Raw genomic sequence first — 16,728 nt, forward strand, 5'->3', positions numbered from 1 at the left:
GCGGTTTTGCCCGTCTCGCGGTGGCTGGGGGGGCGGGGGGATGGCCGTGGGACGAGCGGTGCCCGGTGTTGGGGTAGAGCCCCCGGCTCTCTGCGGTGGGGGGGCTTGGGGCAGGCTCTGAGGCTCCTCCGGGGTGGGGTGAGGTGAAGTGTCCTCACAGCAGACGTGCCTGAAGCTGCGTTGTGCTTCGAAGGCGTCTTGTGCACCCCATCGGGCCTTCTGGGGGGAAGGGCCCCCGCTCTGCGGCGGGTTTCTTCTTTTCCCTCTGGGTCCCGGTTCACTGGCACCTCTCTGGGAGCCAGGACTTCTCCGCGTCCCGCTGTCGGCGCGTGGCAGCGCAGAGGACCGGCTGGTGGCACTTGAGCGGGCTTTACCCAACAGCGTCATGGGGAAGCTGGTGCTGAGGGCGCTTACTGAGCAGCGCCAATGGATAGAAAATGTTTAGTGCCTGCAGCATCAGCTCATCGGTGAGGATATAGCTAGGTGGTTGCAAAAATAAGACTTGGAAGAGTCTTGTTTTAGGAGGCACTGCCCTCTCCCTGCTGTTGGGCCCCTCCCGGTGTTGTGAGCTGAGCCCAGGACTCTGGAGGAGGAGATGAGCTTCCAGGGCATCGTGGTTGCCCCCATAGCGGGTGTTTGGGCTCTGTGCCACTCACATGCAAGGCTTCCTCGGGGGGAGGAATAGACTTTAGCGTTAACGATCTCAGTAGTTAATGTGATCTCTCTACAGCTCATACTATCGTGCAGGTCCAAGCCTCGGTGGTAGATTTTCTTTGTCTGAAGCTTGTTCTTCTGTTATTGCTCAAATCTGGTCATCCTTCTGGATCTTAAATCCTTCTAAATGTGAACTGCAGAAGAGTGTCAGTTCGAACTCCACTTTACGCACCGAGAGTCCCAAGTGACCGGTGGTGTAGGAACAGTGAGTACAGGAATACCTGTCTGCTGTGCTCCTGTGACTTCCCCGGTAATGTGCTGTTGAAGTATTTATACTGCCTTGACATATTTATCTTTGCAAATATGCCATTTATCCTCAAAGTGCCTCAGAGAGGACAGCGCGCTCTCCATTTTGGAGAAAACTGAGACACAGAAACTAAATTTCTCCCAAGATTGCCCAGGTGGTATCTAGCGAAGCAGTGACATGAATCCAGATCTCTTGAATCCTGACTTTCTGGAAATCAAACATCCTTTCTCTCCTCTTTAGAGTTATCTGCCTTTTTTTTCCTCTCATCAAGGTATTTTGGGACACATCACGACTGCCAAAAATTTTAACTACAACCAGTGATGTTTGAGTAACATCTTTTGGGCTTCCAGATTAAATGAGAGATTTCATGAAAAAAGGAGAAAATAAAATGACATTTTCTCTGTAGTCTAATTCCCACACACGCCAAAGTGGTTGTTAAGTGTTTCTGGAGTCAGTAGTAGCTTTCTTAATTAAAAAAAAAATCCGTATTCTATTTTATTCCAGGAGATTACAAGGCTACTGTTAACTTCCAAACCCACTGGGTCTCTGCTTCTGTTTTGGTTTTCTGGTTTTTTTACTGTGGGACAGCTGGAGTTTCTTCTGGAATTCCTGTGTTTTCCACAAACCAGGAAGGATATTGAGTGAATAACTGTGGGTACCTATCAAGTATGTTTTCAGGGCAGCTTGAAATTTCAAAAACATATACTTGATAAGCTTGCCTTGTGCATTCATAAGGCTGCTTTGTCATAAGAGAGAACTGAAACATCAATCTGACCAGACTCTAGCAGTAGTTTTAACAGAAATAATTTCTAGTTCTTAGTCTGATGGAAAGTTGCCATATAGTATGGTCTCTGAATCTGCTGGCAGTTACAGACCTGCTGAGTTTCCACAGCAGCAAGAGAGTAAATTTTTGAAGACGGAGATAGTTGTGGGGTTTGGTTTTTTTTACTGCTTATCAAAACGCTGAAATCGATAGTGCCAGTGCAACAGCAAAGGCCGCTACTGGCTGCGATCATGGGGGAGTGCTTGGCAAAGCACTCAAATAGGGTTTGGAGGCACTGTTCTCATGGGAACATATTGCTCTCTTTAATAGTCTTTTAATATCTTTCCATAGTCTAAAATACATGATATTTTTTTAAAGATCCTGTGTACGTAGGAAGGATTCTGGAGGGGTTTTTTGCCCGTACAGATAATATACAGGTGCACTGAAATACAGTATGAAAGGATTGGTGGCCCCGGTTCACTTAAATGTCATCTGCCTTCCCGTTCACATTCATTTTCTTCCTTTGCCTTACGCTAGTACCATTTCAGATTAAGTTCTTACCCAAAGGTGCCTGGGAAGTTTGGATGCTTTGAGCCTCTGTGGTAAAGGAGTTAATGTGCTCTTTCATGTGTGGGGCCTGCTGTTTGAGATGTTTTCCTTTGTGGTCACTCTTGCTTCCAGTCGAACTGTCTTGAGGAGGCTTAGCATTTATCACAAATGATTTTTGAGTGATTTGAGGACTATTGTGGGGTTTCTCTGATTTTGGTGTATTTCAGTTGACGGTCTCCTCTGTATTTGCTTTGCTCAAACAAGTACCTAAGAAATGGGATGCTAATCAAGTGAATAACAGCTGATTTGAACAGACGGTTTGGTGTCTGTCTTATAAGGGATTTTTTAGTATTTTGAATTCCAGTTATAGAGTATAGTGAGAACTGACGCTTTGCATTTTTATGACTGTAAGAACGTTTTTAATTTTTTATCCCCTAGAACATGGTGATGAGTTTCCGAGTCTCAGATCTTCAGATGTTGCTGGGTTTTGTTGGCAGGAGTAAAAGCGGACTTAAACATGAACTAGTCACCAGAGCATTGCAATTGGTCCAATTTGACTGCAGCCCTGAAGTTTTCAAGAAAATTAAAGAGCTCTATGAGACTCGCTACGCCAAGAAGAGCTCTGAAGTCGCGCAGCCTCAGCCGCAGCAGCACCGGTCTCCCGAGGCACTCTCCATACATTCGTCGTATGACCGCGGGAGCACCGTTGCTCGGACTTCTATCTCCACTACTAATATTGACTATCCTGCGCTCTATGGGAAATACCTTAACGGACTGGGAAGGTTGCCACCCAAAGTGGCGAAGCCTGAAGTTCGGCTGGTGAAACTTCCCTTCTATACGACGCTGGATGAACTGTTGAAGCCAACAGAATTAGGTGAGTTTTCAATATGCTGGTGCGTTCATGATGGACTCGGTCTGGGAGAGAAAAGTGAACCTAGTTTAAGTGTCAAAAAGGTGACAGGGTGTTTGAGGATCTGTAAAGTCGTGTGACAGAAGGAGAGACTGATTAATGTGGTGGTGGATGCCCTCCTCTCCCCCCTCTCTCCCCTCAGAATTTAGAGAAGAATATTTATATCTGTTGGTTTTTTTTTTTTTCCCCTTGCCTTAGAACAGGAATGTGGTCACTTGGAGATGTAACTTGAAAGCCCGTCTTGTTTGGCTGTAGCTTTCATATCCTTCGTTGGAAATGCTGCTGTGTTGCACGTTGCAGTCTTCTGCTGTGAATCATAACCTGTCTTCCATCTCCGTAATTTGGCAGTATATTGACGAGAATCTTTCTGTGTTGGTGTCGCACCTGTGCTAAGCAAGTGTGCTGGCATATTCTGCGCTAATGCTATTTTTCAGTGCTTAAAATACCTGACCTGAAGCCTCCTATGGATGAAAGAGGGTGGTACGCACATCAAACAGTATTTCTGACTTTTTTTTTGTGTGCTTGTCATAGTTCTTGGTGCGTGATGCGGTGTATTTTGAGGGGCAACTAGGAAAACTGGAAGAAGTGCTTTTTCCCACCCTGGGGCTAGGAGACTGATTTTTTCATTATTTTAATTCTGAGAAACAAAGAGTATTGTCACTGATGTTAAATACAACGTTCTTGTAGCGAAGACAGTGTACAGAGGGGAGAAGTATCGTTGTAGTCTGCTGAGCCGCGGTGTCTCGTAAAGTCAATGTGGTAATACCGGGCTTCACTACTACATGAACCTAGAACTTGGGAAGCTGGTCTTTCTTTGCTGAAAAAAATGTTTTATGTGGATTGGAGGGAAAAAATGAAGATAGATGAAGATATGATTGTGCAGGTACAAAAAAAAAAAAGGGCCAATTTATCAGACTTGATGTAATTTTCATCTTCATTTGGAGGCATTAAATATGTTAATGCTGTGACCGTTAAAACAGTTGAGGGGTGACTGCCAGTGTAAAGCTAAAATATTTTAAGTGCTGTTTGGGGAATGAGTTAGTTCAGTCTTAAATGTGGGGTGGCATTTGTTAGTCAGGAACGCAAATGTAGTATTTTGAAGGAAAACAAATTTTCAAAAGGTGGAAACATCCAGAGAGAGGAGAAGAGCCTGGATATGCGTATTGTGATTAACAGATTTTGTTAGAAGTTGGCATTAATCTTCTACATCAGATCAGAACAGAGGTCTCATGAAATTTAGTGTCTCACCTCTGTTAGCTGGCACCTCCCTCGGGTCAGCTTGTTCCCTAAAGCATATTTGACGAATTTTCCCTTTTGATGAGAGTGTTTTCTGCGTAACGGTGGGGGATTGGTGGCGAGTAGCTGGGTATGAAAGATGTTCAGTCTTCGTTGTCCCAGTCAGCTCTTCAGAACCTAACGACATCTTCTAGACACTTCTTTAGTTTCCCCAACTTGGTGACCTGCAACTATAATTCCTTCTGCCTACGCCGATGTGAATAAAGAAGCATTTGTTTCTCTGTAAAACTGGGGTTATTTCAACACCGCATAGATATCGGCTGATCCCCATTGCTGCCTGGCACAGCCGGGTGCTGGAATAACTTTGACATTAGAAGTTATGCTTGTATGGGGCTCTGCTTAGTGTGGAAGGATGATAAAACAAAGCACTCTGAGGAAAATAGAGTGTTTTTCCATACGGAAGCTGCACCAGTTCGTGCTTTGTTGCCCAGATTTCACATTCTGTGTTTGGACCAAGCATAAGCTCCTTGTCAACCTCAGAAACTCGTAACGTGGAAGTACCTGAAAGAGATTTAAGATCTCGGCTCCATTTAGAAACACCTAGCTGCTGTTGGAGTTCCCCATTTCCCAAGGCCACAAAAGAGGTATTTTAAGCGTATAGCCATGGTGGGAGTAGGGGAAGCTTACGTTCTATATGTTCCAGACTTCAGTTGGAAGCATCTTTCTTAATGAAAAGGCTCCCTTGCCTCTTTGAGATGATTGCCTTGAGACCAAAGGTGAGGTGGGCGATGCCTAATTTGGTCTGTAGGCAAGCAGATTCCCTGAAGGACTATCAAATTACTATTAGACTTGTAGACAAAGGTGGTTTCAGCTGAAAGCAGATAGGTTAGGCCCATTGCGAACCAGTTAATATCTCGTACTTGGTAACTGCACACGCAATTTCAGTCAATTTAAGTCTTAAGTTTAGCATCTGAGTTATCTACGTGAAAAGAGCTTCTGCCGCAGCTTTCTGCTTTGGTCTAAGGATGTCAGCATGAGAGAATTCTTCTCATTTACTGAAATCGCTGCAATTCTCTTGGGTAGGTAAGGCTTAAAATTAAGATTGATCAGATACCTTTTTAGAAGGAATGAATACTAATTTCTTTCCTGCATTGTATTTCAAGTAGCTAACAAGCGGAGTATTTACGTGAGCTCTGTGGTATCTGAGCACCTTGCTGATAAGTGTACCTATCCTCTGGCACCTTTTTGGGTAAAGCAGCGTGAATATAGTTTTTGACAGTAATAGTGTGCTGTAAGGAATTCTGAATGATTTTTTTGTTGTTGTTGTTGTTCCGAACGTTAGCAGCGACAGCCTGTACTCGCTGCAGATACTGAGGCTTCTGGCCTTCTCCTGGAGACGTGCCAAAGGAGATCTTGCGGTGCAGCTGTGGGAGCAGAAGGCCATGCAGGCTGGGAGGTCCTGCCCACTGTCAATGTAAACAGGATTTGTTTGGTTTTGCCCTTTTGATAATACCTGCCGTGCAGTGGTGGCGTTGCTGTTCTCTCACGTGTGAGTAGTAAAACTGCTGCTCCAGCCCCCTCCTCTGAAGCAGGACTTCAGTCGCTGTAAACAGGGCCACCGATTTTGTGGCAAAGGCAACTGCCTTCCCCTGACTGCAGTGCAAGCGCCGCTGCATTGGGCGATCTCCAAGGAATCCCAGCAAAAGCACGTGCTCAAACTGTTGTTATATCCACCTAAACAAACTGTGGTATGCATTAAAATGAGTGCTTCCGCCGCTTACAAAAATAAAGGATGTCCTACAGTCAACTTGTCCTGTCTCCCCAGGCCCCGCATGAACACAAATGACCTTCAGTCTAGTCAGAGTAGTTCCAATAGCCAAGGAGGGGAAAAAACCCCACCTATATATTGTATTGTGCCCTGCGGTGGGCTGTTTTGGAGGTGTAGGGATGTCAATGAGGACTCGCAACGAGCTCCTCAGCCCTACAGAAGCCTCTTGCCAGCAGCTCACCTCTGGCTGATCTACCTTTGGGATCTCTAGCCACAGTGATGACAATATAATCTCTCTTTCCTGGGGGTATATAATGCCTTTAGCAAGTTTGACCAATCAGTATAATAGTGAGGAATGTTACGTTTAAAAAAAGCCAAGCAAAACAAACAAAAAACCCCAACTCTTGTAGCAGGGAAACCCTAAACCCCTGAAATCAATATAGTTGTTATTTCGCACGGCATGGTCTAGCCTGCCAGATCGAGAGCTGCAGCCGAGGTTGGCTTCTCAGAATGGGAATCCATTGCAGTTATGTTGGGCTAAAGTCTTGAATATGGTTTGCCAAGTCCTTTTGGGTTTTGGAAGTTTTATGCCTTGACTCATTCTGAGGATTGCCGATCAAGCTCAGTCTTAAAAATTGATTTCCTGCGATTGTCAACTGTTAAAATAAATTGATCCCAGCAGCCGTTTTACAAGTCAAGGAGCTGAGTTGTGTGCTGAGGCATCTGTCCTGGAGAAAGGATGAAACTCAGTTATCTTAAAAAATTTAGCTTTAAAAAACTGTAATGTTTTTTCTGGCTGCTCAGCAAAGAAACGAATAGCTGATTAGGTACCCTACAAGTGTACCTCCTGGAGTTTGGGCTTATTTTCCAGCATTAAGATTTTGAAGGAGAATTGGGTCTTTACGCAGGTCTGTCTCGGAGCGTTTTTTCTTCCGGTCCTTTGGGGAAAGTTCTCTTGCACTTTTCTCCAAAGCATCCACTTCTGATTGCTGTTGGCAACAAGGTATGCATGGACACATCCTGAGTCTGTTTAGCAGTCTCCTGTCTTGATTTTTTTTATTCTCCGTTCAGCTCTTTTTTTTTTGTCCAGGTAACGTTGGAGTGCTTTGTGTGACTCTCCAGCAGCTGTCTGTGAGCACAGTTGAGAAGTACCCCTCAATTCCTGCCTGGAGAAGGGTCTTTCACAGTGAGAAATAAAGAAAATGGGGAGCGTGTGCTGCTGCTCATTTCTCTTACTTCACGCACAAAGAGGAGACTTGTTAACTAAGTAGCCGTAGAGGAACGTAGGCACCTGACTATTTTTTGTTTTCCTGTAACGGTGGTTGCACAGTCTAACCGTGTAGCCCATCGATAGCTGGTGCTTTGCAGCCAGGACTGCTGTACGAACTCGCCATCGTATCCCGTGCGTGGTAGCGGTGGCCTTCAGCCTCAGCCCCGGAGCGGTACTTGCTCCTGGTGTTGTCAGCAACTATTTGGTGTGTCACAGAAATGAGCAAATTACCTGTTTTGAAATTCAATAGTGTGCTGGGTTTAATGCTCGAATATTTTGCTGGAGAGGGGATAGCAAATTTGTTGGCTACTTCACAGGGTTTGACTTCCATCGCTGACGGCATCCTCTAACGGTGCCAGTCAGGGCTGCGGGCAGCCCGCTTTCAGCAGCCAGGCCCTATTTTTGTAAAAGAAGGGTGAGCTGATACAAATGCAAAATAAAACACGAACAACTTCTCGGTTTTCCTAATCTGGTTTGCTTTGTCTTCGCGTAGGTCAACAATCAGGAGGACAGTGTGTCTATAGACAGTTATTTAAGCAATGATATTAAAAAGATTTTTTTGTTGTTCTTATCATTCGTCACTTTCTAAAAAGAACAGTCCTTATGAAATGCTTTACTTCTCGATGGTTGTTTCGGTCAAGAGACATTTGGATGAAAACTGGAATTAAATTGAAAGTCCATAAAGATACCCTAATTTTTTTTTTTATTTCTGAAAGCCCTTTTTGCGTTTTTAAAGCTGAATTACCAAAGGGAGGTATCCATAGTCAGTGAATCAGATTGTCACCGTGTCTTCCAAGATATTAGAGCTGCTGAGGTCTTATCCTTCCTTCAACTGATCTTATTCATAGACAGTAAAGCACACTTTTCTGCTTCTCAAATTCTGGTGTATTGGCTTTGAATAAACTAGCAATTGGAGTGATGCAAAGAAAAAAATCCAATTCTTGCTAAAAAGAAAAAATAAAAGCTGTTTTATCACTTCCTGTTCTTTGTGTTTACCCTGTGACTTTCACCAGCTCAGGGCCTTGACTTCAGTTGGAAACGTGTGCTGACAATAAACTTTAGCGTGTTTGAATTTAATAAAAGGTCCTGACTTAAGTATATAAGTTTTCCACGTCTCAGGCTTAATTTTAACCATGTTAAATGCATTTGGGAATGGATAAAAGGCCAATTAATGCTGGGTTCTCAGTTAAGTTTTTCTGAAAGTGGAGTGCTGTAACACCCTACCTATAAATGCACCCTCAAGGTCATGTGTTTGTAAGTCATGTTTTGTCTCTTACAGCTGGTTTTTTGTGATGCTTTTTTTAGTATCTGAGCTGATCTTTGTTGTTGTTTCCTTTCTTTTCCAGAATCAGTCTGATCAGTCTGGTGGTTTCATGCTTTCATGTCATGCATAGGTCTCTTCTTATGCTTCTTTGAGTTCTAGTCTCCACACTGTGACGCCACTTATGGTTTGTTCTTACGTGAACGCGTGATTGCTGGCTCATTGATTGTTTGAGGGGAGGAAAAAGAAAAGGGGAAAAAAAAAGAAAAAGCAGATCCAAATCCAGTGTGTACTATTAGTGCGCTAACTAGGAAAACAGGCAAGCCATAAATGGGCAAAGCTGTAATCAACAGTAGATTTACCAAAGTGCGTGACGATTGGAGTTCTTGTGCAGCTGTATGGGAGAAAACAAGACTTCGAAGTAAACATAGCTCAGAACATACAAAATCACCTTGTGCTTAGCAATGTAAGAAGAGCTAGATATTATCAGTTTGATGTACAGTCTTTTTTTCCTCTTCAGTTCCACAGAATAATGAGAAGCTTCAGGAAAGTCCGTGCATTTTTGCATTAACGCCAAGACAAGTGGAGTTGATCAGAAATTCCAGGTACTTCTCATTGGGTATTTAACAGTCCAAGAAAATGTAGCTGTCTAATTCCTCTGTGTTCCCTCTCTGTGGAAGCTTTTGTTCTCTGCAAGGAAACACAGTGTGTTTGAGGACATTAGCAGACAGGCTACTTCTCATGTAAAGCAAATAGCTTTGGGGGAGGTGGGAGGTACAATTTTACCCGTCTAAGTCCCTAAGTTTCACTTCTGCTCCTCTACTCTTGCTTTTGAATAGTACGTTTGGGCAGGAAACAGTATGAAATTGTTGATGACCTAAATTCTCTGTTGAGCTTGCGTTGTGAATATTTGTGGTTTTTTTCTTTCCATCAAAAGTTCAAAAGCTATACATGTAACGCTCTTTGCATCTGAAAGAAAGCTTCCTTCTTGTGAAGGATGCTATAGTAACTGCGTAAAAAAAAAAATCTTGCACCGATTAGGATTTACCCTGACCTCTGTCGTGATGCAACTTTTGATTCAAACAATGAAACGCCTAAGAGATGTCAGTGCAGGCAGTAAGGCTTCCTCTTTTGCTGACCTGCTCCCTTGGTCCTTGCTGCTGTGAAAGGACAATGATGCAGAAGAGGTCCTCTAAAACTAAATGTAAAACCTCTAAATATTTCTCTTTGCGGTAAAATCATACTGTTATCACAGAGTCGGAGAAAGATGACGTTTCGTGGATATCTAGTGCTTGGTTACTGTTGTGATCCCAGTAGGTCAACAGAAGCAATGCAGGGGAAGCTGTTTGAAGACTTAACAGAAAGGAAATGATATACCACAGAAGTCTTTAAGTGTGATGAAAGACTACGTGTGTTGTGGCCAATTCTTGACGCTCTTTTCTCCATATATTCAGATTTGTGAGCAAACTTTCACTGTCAGTAACACAACTTAAATATTTCATAGCAGGGGTTTCAGTGAGAGTCTGGAATGATCACACAGCGCAGGTCCATCTTCTGCCGCTGCTTGTGGGTGGTACCAGATGTGTTTCCCCCCCGATCTAAAACTGCCACATCAGCTCCTGTCTGTCAACTGAACTGAGGTTCCATCCCTTCCACCCCTAAAATCAACACATTTATACTAAAACACGGGATTGGAATGTGAAACACTTTCAGAGGCAAATCAAGGCTAATTTGGGGATTTTATCTAATGCCTTGCATCCTGTGCAGAAATTAGAGTATGTTTTCCACCTGTGTATAAAGACTCCTAATAAAATACCCTTGTTCTGTGACATGTTGCTTTCCTGATACCAGTTGAAATCCTGTGATGAATAGCACTACTGAAGTTAGCAATATTAACAGTTGTTCTGCTGGTGCCTTAATACTTGGTTCCTCGGTTTGCATGAACAGCTTTAGCTGAATAATTGAACAAAGAAAGTCTTCAAAGAACACTGTCAGGTAGACCTGACCTTAAAACCTAGTTTTTGTAAATGCTTAGAAATCGGCAAAAGGATGCCAGGTAAATTGATACCTTTCACCCAACACTTCTACAGTTTTGAAAACCCAGAGAAAGGCTATAGGACGGTGCATTAGGAAAGGACCACTGATATTTGCAGAGGGAATTGTACAATTTAAATAAAACTCTGTAAAGTAGTCCTTTGAAGGTTTATTAAAAAAAAAAAAAACCAAACAAACTAAAACCCTTGAGTCTGGCAAAAGTGACAGCTGATTTTGGTTGGTTTGGGGATTTCTTTGTGTGGTTTTGGTTGGTTGGTTGGTTTATTTTACATAACTAATCTAAAGTTTCTGTTTCTTCTTTAATTTACTAGGGAGTTGCAACCCGGTGTGAAATCGGTTCAGGTTGTGCTAAGGTATGTCTGAGCAAACAAACAAACTAAAACCCTTGAGTCTGGCAAAAGTGACAGCTGATTTTGGTTGGTTTGGGGATTTCTTTGTGTGGTTTTGGTTGGTTGGTTGGTTTATTTTACATAACTAATCTAAAGTTTCTGTTTCTTCTTTAATTTACTAGGGAGTTGCAACCCGGTGTGAAATCGGTTCAGGTTGTGCTAAGGTATGTCTGAGCATGGGGCTGATTTAACATCAGGTGCAGAACAGGGGAGGAGGGGATGCACTACCAAAAGATATCAACTTTCAATGTGGTTTTCGTAGCTACAAAGATAACTTACTGTAAGTTGTTTGTTCACATGCCTAACGCAAGCATCTTATACTCTACTTTCTAACCGCTTCCTACGTGTACTGCTTGGGTTAGTGCTGCAGTAGAAAACAGCAGTGTGTCCGATGTTGCTGCCCAGGTATCAAGCCTGCGTCCGATCTGGGAGAGCCGAGTGGAATTGGCTTTGCTTTGGCCAGATGAGGGAGCATGGGTTGGTGTGGTGATGGTTGGCTGCTGGTAGCTGTTGATGTGCAGCGAGCTTTGAACATGCAAACAGCATGGGGATACTGAGAGACGTGTCGTTTCTTTACAGAATCTGTTACACAGACACTAGTTCTCCTCAGGAGGATCAGTACCCTCCGAACATTGCAGTGAAAGTGAATCATAGTTACTGCTCAGTGCCGGTAAGTCAGCTCAGCCAGGAGGTGTGACATTGCAACTTTGGAAGGACTTGTGTAATTTAGAAGGAAAGTATTTTCCTGATGAATGCAGACAAGAAGCTAGAGTATAGAAGTGCACTGCTTAGTGTAAAGCTAATTTTCTAATGGATTAGCTATGTTAATAAACTGCTCTTGCAAAAAGACTCGATCCTTTTTACTTTGCGCTTAGTCTGACTGTTCAGCTCCCTTCTACCCCCCTCCTTGAAAACTGTGGGTGAGTAGAATTCAGTGATGAAGCTGATGAATAGACGTACCCACATAGAAGCGTCTTGAGTAAAAAAAAAAATATATATTTTTTTAATCTTTCTGCCTTAGGGCTACTATCCATCAAACAAACCTGGAGTGGAACCTAAAAGGCCCTGTCGTCCCATCAACCTCACCCATCTCATGTACTTGTCTGCAGCGACCAATCGCATCACCGTTACCTGGGGGAATTACGGGAAGGTACGTGCCAAAGGAAATCGCGCAGGACTGCACGAACGAGTGCAAAAGAGCAGCCTCGCTCATTCTTTCCCTTCCTTCTCTCATTAGAGCTATTCCGTGGGGCTGTACTTAGTGCGGCAGATGACCTCAGCAGAGCTGCTGCAGAGGTTGAAAACCATTGGGATCAAACATCCAGAACTCTGCAAGGCACTTGGTGAGTATGTCTGCTTATGAGGTGGCTCGGGGAGGTCCGCTGTATGCCTGTCAGACTGCGGCATTCCTAATAGCCAGGCTGCTAGAAATATGCTTGGGAACAGCTGCCAAGTTTTATACAATTTCTTTCCTCCAGTTGTGTAAAAACACTTTTTATTTGAACAGACTTGCTAAGCTGTGTGTCAGTGGTGTGAAATTGCCCCAAATCTGTGTGCAAGTGCAGCGCTTCTGCAGCGCGTGTTTCTCGTGGCTCTGCAGAAGCTCTGAATCACTTTAGTTGGATTTAGAATTTGTCCCCAGGTCGTATCGTGGTGAGTGCCGCTGAGGGCCAGTGTCATTCTGACGCGAATGGCTTCATGCCTTCACCTGAGTAATTATGAGCTGACGAACATTACCACAGCACCTCGGCCTTGACCCGCACTATTTCCAAAGGAGATTTCTGGAGCAAGGGATCCTGGTGAAAATGTCCTGCTGCCCCAACCCCCCCGTGAATCCTAGGGGCTGGCAGTGGGATTTCACCACCAGCACTTTCATATGCGTTGAGAGCTTCAGAGAAGAGATGATCCCGAGAGATGCTTATCCTAGACCACTCAGGTAAATCATCATGGTATGAGGCAAATGCAAAACATTATTGAAAATGAGGGGAAATTACCTTTCCAAGGCAGAGTCTGACTTGCAGCTCATGAGAGCCTGGAGGATTTCCAGTTATTTAATGTTACTGGAGAGAACATTCTTACTGTTTAGTTCTGCGTGGGAGAACTAACACCCTGGATCATGATGGTCTTTAAAACGTACTATTCAGATCACGGACAACTCTTACTGAGTATAATCTTGAGGATAGACTGTGGTTTATAGGGGAGGTGATGGTTTCAGGCATGTCCGGTCTTCAGATGCCTAATGCACATTGTGGGACACGCTGCTGCTTAGGCCAAACTTTTGATCTTCACGTTAAGTGCAGCATTTCTGCAGCTGATGCTGAATGCTTCTATATCTGTGTGCCCCACCAAGTAGTGTCCATGGCAGTCTTGACCATATTAGACCACTCTGACAGCCAGCACTTACCTATTGACATAAGAAATGAAAATTTCCATTTGTTAAATATCCACCATCTCAGAAGCCTGAGGCACTGGCTGTGCTCCCTTTTTTTTGCTGTTCACCGCAACCTTAAATGAATTGAGCAGAGGCTGGCTTTTGAGTTGTCCTGAACTGGAAGCCTGAGCACTGGCTGTGCTCCCTTTTTTTTGCTGTTCACCGCAACCTTAAATGAATTGAGCAGAGGCTGGCTTTTGAGTTGTCCTGAACTGCAGAGGATCCTCTCATTCTTCTCTGACGCTTCTTGAAACCAGGCTCAGCGGTATGTGCTGTTCCCTTTAAAGTGAGCACTCGCAGGATGGCCTCTCAATCTGAGAGGGGCAGGCAGGGGCTCTGAAAGGAGCTTTCTTGCCTTTTCCACTCGGTAACAAGTGTGTGCCTCCAGTTCTACCGAGTCAGATAACTAGCAGCTTTGGCTGGGCTTCGGGGCAGAGATGAGTTGCATTTGGTGACCTTAAATTTAACCAAATAGGAACGTTTCAGTTCCTTTGGCCTGTTACTGCTTGGAAGTTGTTTGGACATCTGAAACTGGCAAGCACAAGTAGCTTGTAAACTTTGCTTTTATAGCTCTGGTCTGTTCTGCGAATGATTCCATATCATGTTCATTGCAATATCCCTCAGTACTCACTAAAGCTACCCTTTGACTTCGGTTGCATCTCGGGGCTGACTCATCTTCCTTTGCATATGCTTCTGTTGACTTTGGTATAGGAACATTGTCTGAAAACAGAGATGCTTACATACGCGGCTGTGGATCCAAAAGCAGTCTTAAGAGAGCTTGATTCTAATCAGGAGGTCCTAGAAAATGCCCATTTCTCCTTCTCATGAATCGTAGTAATTAATGCACAGAGAATGCCCTTACAAAGAACTTTATGAAAAATTAAGCTTGGATGAACAGTCTCCTAGCGTGAAGAAAACACCAGATCTTGTAATCTTGTGGGAATTTCACAACTGAGAAGTCACTCTCTAATTAGAGCTGTGTGTTGCAAAACGACTTGTAGCCTCATTGTCTGGAGACATCTTGTTATGATCTGAAAAGGTCAAAATAAATGGTTGACTTGCTCCAAAGAAAAATGGTGATGGAAGTGTCAAAGGACTCTTCAGACAGCAGTGTTAGCAGCAGCTACTCTTTAGGAGTTGTGTCGTAGTTTAAAGCTAATTTTCTATGTTGATTCCGCACCTTGGTGTGGGACCTGCACGTCTGCTGCTCTTCTTGATTTGCCTGCAGCTCCTCTGGGTTTTCCTTTCAGGATGCAGCAGCGGGGGCAGGATTCTCTACCTCCTTTCCTAACGTCTGATTCTTCCCAAATATATGCTGGATCGCTGCTTGTGACTGTTTTTGCATGGCTGCCTTCCTTTTTGAGCTGTCTGCCCTGGTACCTCTGGGTCTGTTTGCAGTTCCTGTGACACAGTCTGCTGGAATAAATGAGCTGGCCAGCACATAAACTGAAGAGTTACAGCCCAGTAGCGCTAAGAAGAGGCTTGTGTATTTGATGGGGAAATGATGGGATGTGGTTTCCTGTCAATTTGACTGTATCCCGTGTTTGCTGGCTTCTGGGGGAACTTTCTCTGAATTTCAAGGGGCAGGGGGAGGCAGGTAACCCTGTCCTATTGCCACTGATCTCGGAAGGGAATAAAATCCGTCATGCTTATGCTAATGACCAGATAAGCCTAAGCTGACTTCGTTCCAGAAGTCTTGCCATGTGCTAGAGCTCTGTCCCTCCACTCTTGTCCTTCTTGCGGGAAATCCAGGTATGTGGGTGTCTTAGTCCCCTCCGAAGGCGGACCAAGTTAACTCCCAGTTGGCTGCCTTGGGATAATATTAACACAAAGAAGCTGGTCAGCAGTGTGATTTCCTCTGTGTACCCCAGCCGCCCAGCCTGTAGTTTGTAAAGAAGAGGTGGAAGGGTTGCTAAGAGAGCATTAACAGCCTAGCTAGCAGTTAGCATGCAGCCGGTTGCCCTCATCCCAATACCTAAGTCCATCCCGGCTCCTTCATTTGGTCTGCCTGGATGAGAGGCAGCATGTGCTGTTTGGCTGGGAGAGCTGGGCCGTCGGGACGGGGAGGGTCTGTAAGAAAACGTGGTCCTGGCTGACCAAAAAGTACTCCAGCTGGCCTGTAGACCATGAACTGCCTCATCATGCACAAGGCTTTTGGCTAGCCAAGCAGCATCTCTACTGAGCTCTGCGGGTTGCGCAAGCCTGGTCCAATACAACAGCTTTCTGTCTCCTGTGTCCTCTGTCCCTGACTGGCAGAGGTTGTCCATCTGCGGGGAAAATGACTCGTACGCAGCCGAGGGCTGTCAGTGAGCTGCTTGACCTGTGCTACACGTTGTTTCCAAGGTTTAAATTTGCATCTGTTAAATTTTGTGCTCTCTACTCTTATGCAGTAAAAGAGAAGCTACGCTTGGATCCAGACAGTGAAATTGCTACTACAGGCGTTCGTGTCTCTCTTATCTGTCCAGTAAGTCTTTGCGATATATTTTAGCCCATTTTTGTCAAGAAACCCTATTCTGCTGCCAGACCAACTCTGCAAGCTAACAAATCTTTTTGCTTAGGAGGAGAACCGTCTGGCGATAGCTTGGGGGTGGGTTTTATTGCTGATCTTCTGCTCTTTGGTTCAACAGCTAGTGAAGATGCGGCTGTCTGTCCCGTGCCGGGCGGAGACCTGTGCACATCTGCAGTGCTTTGATGCAGTCTTCTACCTACAGATGAATGAGAAAAAGCCCACTTGGATGTGCCCTGTGTGTGACAAACCAGCACCCTACGACCAGCTAATAATTGATGGGTGAGTACATACACTTCTTTGTCCTCAACCCCTTTCTTTTCTCCGCTGCGTGCGGCATCTTGTCTTTTTGTCTGTGCATCTGATTGAAATTCACCTCAAAACAAAGTTGGAAGCTTATTCTGCTGGTGCATAATATTCTGACTTAATTGTCTTGGTGTGTTAGAGCAAGGCTTGACTGTTTGTCTGCCATTCTTAATGTTTGGATTACACTGAAGTGTTTTGAGAATGAAGCATTTACTGCCTCACTCTTTTCATCAGGCTGATGAACCCGCACAGCTAGCTGCCTTGGTTGACCGATACCATGCTGTCGTGGTTTAACCTCAGCCAGCAACTGAGCACCACACAGC

General features: G+C 44.4%; 1 protein-coding gene across 2 annotated transcripts in view; it reads left to right on the forward strand.

Moving 5' to 3' along the window:
* The first annotated feature begins 2,714 nt into the window (after window positions 1–2,714).
* The window catches only part of PIAS4 (protein inhibitor of activated STAT 4), a 19,202-nt gene continuing 5,188 nt past the window's right edge, over window positions 2,715–16,728 (forward strand). Inside the window, exons 1-8 of one of the 2 annotated variants that reach the window (XM_009281143.1) lie at window positions 2,715–3,147; window positions 9,239–9,323; window positions 11,085–11,126; window positions 11,742–11,832; window positions 12,184–12,312; window positions 12,400–12,505; window positions 15,984–16,057; window positions 16,221–16,381. In XM_009281143.1, coding sequence (XP_009279418.1) covers window positions 2,715–3,147; window positions 9,239–9,323; window positions 11,085–11,126; window positions 11,742–11,832; window positions 12,184–12,312; window positions 12,400–12,505; window positions 15,984–16,057; window positions 16,221–16,381 — 1,121 coding nt within the window. Of the gene's footprint in view, window positions 3,148–9,238; window positions 9,324–11,084; window positions 11,127–11,284; window positions 11,327–11,741; window positions 11,833–12,183; window positions 12,313–12,399; window positions 12,506–15,983; window positions 16,058–16,220; window positions 16,382–16,728 lie in introns of both variants that reach the window. The other variant, XM_009281144.2, reaches the window with a different exon arrangement.

Source organism: Aptenodytes forsteri, unplaced genomic scaffold, assembly GCF_000699145.1.
Source record: "Aptenodytes forsteri isolate BGI_AS27 unplaced genomic scaffold, ASM69914v1 Scaffold308, whole genome shotgun sequence".
Lineage (NCBI taxonomy): Eukaryota > Metazoa > Chordata > Aves > Sphenisciformes > Spheniscidae > Aptenodytes > Aptenodytes forsteri.